Below are 6262 nucleotides of genomic sequence, written 5' to 3'. Positions count from 1 at the left end.
TTGTTTCTTGCTAAATAAAATGCAACCCTTTAAACGTGCATTATTTTCAATTCTATGCTCATTTTTTCTTCTTTGTTTAATTTTTTTGCTTTAAAGTGCTCACACGTTACGTTTGTTCTCTCTTTTCGGAACATTGAAAACTCTCGGTCCACGAAAAAATAATTATATATATATATATATATATTATTTACTTAATCTTGAAGTCTAAATCTGTATGAATGGGGAAGGGGGCAAAGACGAGCCAGACATCACGTGAAATGGAGAGGTCTCATTCTCATTCAACTCAAGTGTTATGCTCATGCGCTTTGAATTTGTATCAAGGGAATTGGAAGCCCCTTCGTAGCTGAACTATGCTCTATGGGCTTTGGCCACTGGGTCACCTGGGCCTTGTTTTATTTTCATGCAGCTGTGGATCATTTGGGCCGTTCCATTTAGTGTTGTACTCTGATTTATAGGGATGCTATAATGAGGGGCTCCTTAATATCCGTTCGATGAAGTACAAAATTATTATTAGATTGCTAGATTAAATCCTTACTTTAGTCCTCAACATAGCCCCTTATTTTAGAAGCTAGTGAATTGGGCTAGTTTTAGAAGTTCTCTAGTGTGGAATAAATAGTGTGGGATCGTTGTGGAATGTGAGCAGTAGGTCGACCGATTGTTTTGTGCCAATTGTCGGGCCACTCGTATCCAGAAACAATTGCGGATCAGCTATCTCGTCCCGGAGAAAATCTCTTCATTATAAGGTTACTGTAATTAGAGTAATTAAATAATGTCTCTTACTTGAATGGTTAAAACTATTATTAGTATTTGACACTAACCCGTTACTCATTAGCGTTTTGTATGTGACCGTTAAAACTTAAAATTACCAGCATCACCGCAGAGTATAGCAAGCAACGACCCAACAAAAGTGTGCATAGAATAGGAGGCCACGTCCAAGTTCAGGGACTGTCAGTAGTAGTATTATGCTGTTTACTATTTTGATCCTTGTGGTGTGTATGTGTGGTCAGTATTTACCCTTACTCAAATATCAGACGTCACTTTATTAAGCAACCAGTTAGATAAATACTCAGAGAAGAGGCTGGAACTCTATTTCCAAACTCTTTTTGGCAATGGAATTTGGTGTCATTAAGCTATCTTCGCCTCTGTCTTCTTCAGCTCTCAATCTCCAGGTAACGCCCATGATTTTTCACATGAATTGTTGTTTAAAATTATGTTCATAGCCAGTCAGACTTCCTAGTTTGGGAAGGGGGTTTTAAAGTTGCAATGGTTTTGTTGTGTGATTTTCTTTCTAAGCTGGGTTTCCCCCAAATGAATTTCAGTTTGTGGTTGGTATAAAAGTAAGTGAAAAATAATTAATTTGTTTTGTCTTGTCTTGATTGTGGAACACTTTGGTTCAAGTGTTCAACTAATTCCAATGAGCAGTCCAAACCAAATTACACTGTTACTCATTTACTCTGCATTTCTGGGAGAAATAAGTGGGAGTTTCTTTTGTTCAATTGGATGCTAAGCTTCACTTATTTCGGCCAAGCCTTGAATTGTGCTTATAATCCTTTGTGATAAACAAAATTTACTGCAGGAGAATTAGCTATTGAATTTTGAATTGTTATGACTTAATTACTTGATGGCTTGACATTGCAGGATTATTCATCACCTGTTGGTAGGAATCATTTTAAAAAGTCTTTACATCCTCAGTTGCTGTCCTCTCCACTTCCTAAACCCTTTCTTCAACTTAATGACAGACCACACAGCTTTCCCTACCAACAAAACTCTGATCATCTCTCCCCAAGAACGTATCGAAGATCCATATCAGCAGAAGCTGGAAAGCAGAGTTGGGACTTGGGTAGATTTTTGAAAACAATATTTTTCTTCAACGAACCTCCCACTCCTGCTAAGGTTGGAAAGTACTAAATTTTTCGAAATTATCTGAAAGTGAAAAGTGATCATGTCTCGACTAACAACAGTTTGTTATTTGTTAAGTTCTTTGAGTTTGTAAGTGAGAAACTATCCAGCCCATCACCTAGTAAACCAGAAAAGAAAATGGAAACTTCTGGCATTGTCCTAGTGGCTGGAGCAACTGGTGGTGTAGGTCGAAGGGTGGTCGACGTCTTAAGGAAGAAAGGGCTTCCGGTCCGAGTATTGGTATTCTGCTCTTACCATTTCCCTTTACTCTTACTTGTTCCTTTCTCGAATTTCTATGTTTTCATATAAACTTCTCTCAGGTTAGAAATGAAGAGAAAGCAAGGAAAATGTTAGGCCCGGATGTTGACTTGGTGAGCTAGCAACCCATGTATCTTCAATTTCCTTGGTCAAAACTAGTTATGTAATTCCTACTTGGTTATGCTTCTGTCCATGCCCAAATTATTTGTTTATTAACTGTCACATTTAGATTCCATTTGTTTGTCATAATTGTAAAAGAATTTATGGTGGTTTCGTTTCTTAGTTTTCCGTAGTCAATGGTGACCCTGGTTTCTTCCTGGAAAAATTTCAGATTGTTGGAGACATTACTAAGGAGAGTACTCTGGTTCCCGAGTACTTCAAAGGAGTGAGGAGAGTGATTAATGCTGTTTCTGTCATTGTTGGTCCAAAGGAAGGTGACACTCCTGACAGGCAAAAATACAGCCAGGTATGTTCAAAACATTTTTAAGTTGAAAAAACTTCATTTTTTAACTTCTATGTTTTGCAAACTTGGACTGCCATGGACTTCCTACGCCTGCAATATTTTCCACAATTATTTTTTTCTATCTTAAGCAGCTTTGATATTCTATTATGTTTTGTACAGGGAATCAAGTTCTTTGAACCAGAGGTGACGAACTGTTTGCTTACATTCTGTATCTGGAGTCAGCATTTTCTTGAAAGTTTAACTTGGAACTTGAATTATTTTCTTATTTATTTTGTGTGTGTAATAAAACATGTTCTTCTTAGTAATTATGAATCATTGGTTGATTGATGGAAGCAGATCAAGGGGGATTCGCCTGAAAAGGTGGAGTACATTGGAATAAGAAATTTGATCAATGCTGTAAAAGGAAGCGTTGGACTTCAAGATGGAAAACTACTATTTGGATTTGAAGGTACACTCTTCTGTATGCTGAAACCACTGATTTCCATCCTTTCTGCTGTGTTATACTTGGTCCAGTTGTTCTTGTACAAATAATTGGGAAATAAATAAAAAAACTCTTTTGGAAAAGGTAAAAAACGGTGGAGAATTTAGGTTAATATGAAAAATAGTATGGAAAGCAAATGTGAAGAACCTTCATAAAAAAACATGTTATTCTGCAGTCCATTATACTTAACATGCTAGGGTAGACGCTCGAACTTTTCATACATGGAACCTAACTGAAATCATCAATGCCAATATTCTATTAGGGGAACATATATATTATATACCATTTGAGATTCTTTTCTTTGTTTGTAATTTGCAGATAATAATTATAGGGAATTGGCTTGGGGTGCTTTAGATGATGTTGTGATGGGTGGAGTGAGTGAAAGTACATTTCAGATTGATCCAAACGGTGGTGAAAATGGTGGACCAACTGGAATTTTTAAAGGTATGATCTTTTCAAACTTTAGAACTGGTGTCTTTGTATTGCATTCTCACTGGTGATTCTATTAGAACTATTCATATTTGGATGGGTTTAGTTGAAATTTATTCATTTGGTATGTCTCTTCTCCTTCAGGGGTTGTTTCCACTGCAAACAATGGTGGTTTTACCAGTATCAGAACAAAGGTAAAGAGCAACGTTTTCTTGTGACTTGTAAACATCGTGTGCATAGAATTTTTTACTGTTCCTTGAAGTTGGTCAGTTGCTTATCGTCTAGTGATGAATATGCTTGTATCTAGAATCTATCAACAGCTGAGGATCTCTCTGCATATGATGGTTTGGAGCTGCGCCTTAAAGGTGATGGTCGTCGCTATAAACTAATTGTTCGCACAAGTCGTGATTGGGATACTGTTGGTTACACAGCAGGCTTTGACACTGTTGGAGACCAGTGGCAGACAGTAAGTAACACACTAGCTCCTTGATCGACATTAAAATTGTAGTTACATATCTCAGACTCCATTAGTCATCTGTCACATTTTTTTCCAGGTACGTGTGCCATTTTCTTCTTTGAAGCCGATATTTCGAGCAAGAACCGTATCGGATGCACCACCTTTTGACCCCAGCAATATTGTATCATTGCAGGCACATTTTTGCAGCCATTTTCGTTTAGTCTATTCTTTCACTTCATTTTCTTCTATGTTTATTGATGGGATTCAAAATTATGGCAGCTCATGTTTAGCAAGTTTGAATTTGATGGGAAACTGAATCCTACTTTTGTGGAAGGGGAATTTAAGCTCCCATTATCAAGCATACGAGCATATCTAAAAGAGCCTATTACTCCCAGGTTTCACATTCTTTTCATTTTGTTGGATTATCTTCTTATGACTAAACATATTTGATCTGCTAGGTGCACTTTCTGTTTTAGTGTTTAAAGAATCGCTTTGCTTGTGTTCCGTGTAGGTTCGTACACGTCGGTTCTGCAGGAGTTACCCGACCTGACAGGCCTGGACTTGATCTAAGTAAACAACCTCCTGCTGTTCGCTTAAACAAGGAATTGGATTTTATCCTGACATTCAAGTTGAAGGTTTCATACTAATTCAGTGCAAGCTGTTTGATATTTTTATATATAATCAGTGTATCAAAATACCACTTCTTAGCTCTTTTCTGTTATTTTTCTTTTTCTGGGTCAGATTTAGCTTTTCGATTTTGTACATTGATAAGTTTTGGAGCAGGGGGAGGATTTAATACGGGAAAGTGGAATACCATATACAATTGTGAGGCCTTGTGCATTAACTGAGGAGCCTGCCGGAGCAGATCTCATTTTTGACCAAGGAGACAATATAACGGTATATAATCAAATAGAAGATCACTATTCTCTCTTTGTTGTATGCCTGTGATCGCATGTATTGCTCTTTCTTTCCCTTGTAATAGTAATAGTATCTGAATGTTATGATTTATAGTATTTATATATTTGCAGGGTAAGATATCAAGAGAGGAGGTTGCTCAGATTTGTGTTGCTGCGTTGGAAAGCCCCTATGCATCTGGCAAGACATTTGAGGTCACAGCCCGACTTATGTCCCTTAATTGTGTGCTGTGTGCTGTGGCTGTAATTTGCTATTTTTGGAAGTTAAAAGCTTTTGCAGCTTCTGAGATGCTTATAAACTCATTTGCAGGTTAAAAGTGTTGTGCCATTTAGTGAGCCATTTACAGTGGACCCTCAAAATCCACCCCCCGAGAAGGACTACAATGTTTACTTTAAAACTTTGAAAGATGGAATTACAGGAAAGGAAATCCTCGAACAAGATCCTGTACCAGTGTAATGTTTTGCACACATAGAGCTCTATTTTCAACCTTAACTCTGTAAGTATAATGGAGCTTAATATACTTCCATTTTCATCTGAGATAATTCTCTCAGCAATGAGTCAATGACTAATAAGAAGAAAATCTGTCAACATATATATATTAATCTCTCTCTCTCTCTCTCTCTCTCTCTCTCTCTCTCTCTCTCTCTCTCTCATTGCAGGTGTATATACTCATAGCAGATGAAAAGCAGAGGCTTCTACAGAACATACATAAGCGACCAAGATTATAAACTTCTGTAGGACAAATCCACATGACTTAAAATGTTTCACCTGAGACGATAGGTTCTCACTTTCAAAAGGCTATAGCCTTGATCATGATGAGGTCCAAACCTCCTGATTATTTATAGAGGTTTGAAATTTTTTTTCAATTCAGCTGTATAATATTATTTTCCTTTCTACATATGAGTANGCTTATATAATCTTTTCTAATGATTTTAAAAATATGCGTACATAAATTATTGTACATGTGTTTGGCCTTGAATGTTAAGTTAAAGACAGTGGCAGAATCATGGCTTGTAACCATTTCAATGGTAGCGCAGCACACAGAGTTTGCAGCCTCGGCATAAAAGTGAAGATGGAGATCAATGTCACAGTTTTATATCAAATCAAGAAGGAAATTCCAATGCTGCGGCTTATAAAACTAAGAAGGGTTCATAGAGCAAGCACTTTCTGTACACTACAGGCAGATTGTAGAAGCTTACAGGAAATTGGACTATGATTAGCTATGAGGGTTATTGTAGGTCAATTTTTCATTAAGACATTAGCCATAGCAATCAAGGCTCACGACCAATAGAGCAAGTATTCCGGCATTAAGTATACAAGTTCAATGTAAACCAAGAGTAATTTGACCCAATTAGTGCGC

The 6262-nt window shown here is 37.1% G+C and overlaps 1 protein-coding gene across 2 annotated transcripts; it reads left to right on the top strand.

The window, feature by feature from the left end:
* Positions 1 to 1018: 1018 nt before the first annotated feature.
* LOC117626179 (protein HIGH CHLOROPHYLL FLUORESCENCE PHENOTYPE 173, chloroplastic-like) lies at positions 1019 to 6262 on the top strand. 2 transcript variants are annotated; one of them, XR_004585509.1, is made up of 18 exons: positions 1019 to 1169; positions 1639 to 1893; positions 1978 to 2139; positions 2220 to 2270; positions 2489 to 2623; positions 2780 to 2803; positions 2957 to 3068; positions 3420 to 3545; positions 3675 to 3724; positions 3838 to 3996; positions 4085 to 4180; positions 4267 to 4382; positions 4499 to 4622; positions 4771 to 4884; positions 5016 to 5096; positions 5212 to 5398; positions 5562 to 5749; positions 5940 to 6262. XR_004585509.1 is itself a non-coding variant. In XM_034357830.1 (17 exons), exons 1-16 carry the CDS (start codon positions 1110 to 1112, stop codon positions 5356 to 5358), a joined length of 1812 nt encoding a protein of 603 aa, XP_034213721.1. In that variant the 5' UTR covers positions 1019 to 1109; the 3' UTR covers positions 5359 to 5398; positions 5562 to 5798. The 2 variants fall into 2 exon arrangements, 1 of the variants encoding a protein (XP_034213721.1); XM_034357830.1 differs by lacking the exon at positions 5940 to 6262 and having other exon boundaries at positions 5562 to 5798.

This window comes from Prunus dulcis, chromosome 4 (assembly GCF_902201215.1).
Source record: "Prunus dulcis chromosome 4, ALMONDv2, whole genome shotgun sequence".
In the NCBI taxonomy this organism is placed as follows: Eukaryota; Viridiplantae; Streptophyta; class Magnoliopsida; order Rosales; family Rosaceae; genus Prunus; species Prunus dulcis.
The sequence above is the reverse complement of the archived record's forward strand: the minus strand, read 5'-3'. Positions and strand labels throughout refer to the sequence as shown.

Excerpts from the sequence above, each read along its gene's own strand:
- LOC117626179 (XM_034357830.1), top strand. The coding sequence starts at position 1,110 with ATGGAATTTGGTGTCATTAAGCTATCTTCGCCTCTGTCTTCTTCAGCT. Across the intron at positions 3,997-4,084 it reads TTGGAGACCAGTGGCAGACA|GTACGTGTGCCATTTTCTTC; the intron begins GTAAGTAACACA and ends ATTTTTTTCCAG. Across the intron at positions 4,181-4,266 it reads GCAATATTGTATCATTGCAG|CTCATGTTTAGCAAGTTTGA; the intron begins GCACATTTTTGC and ends AAATTATGGCAG.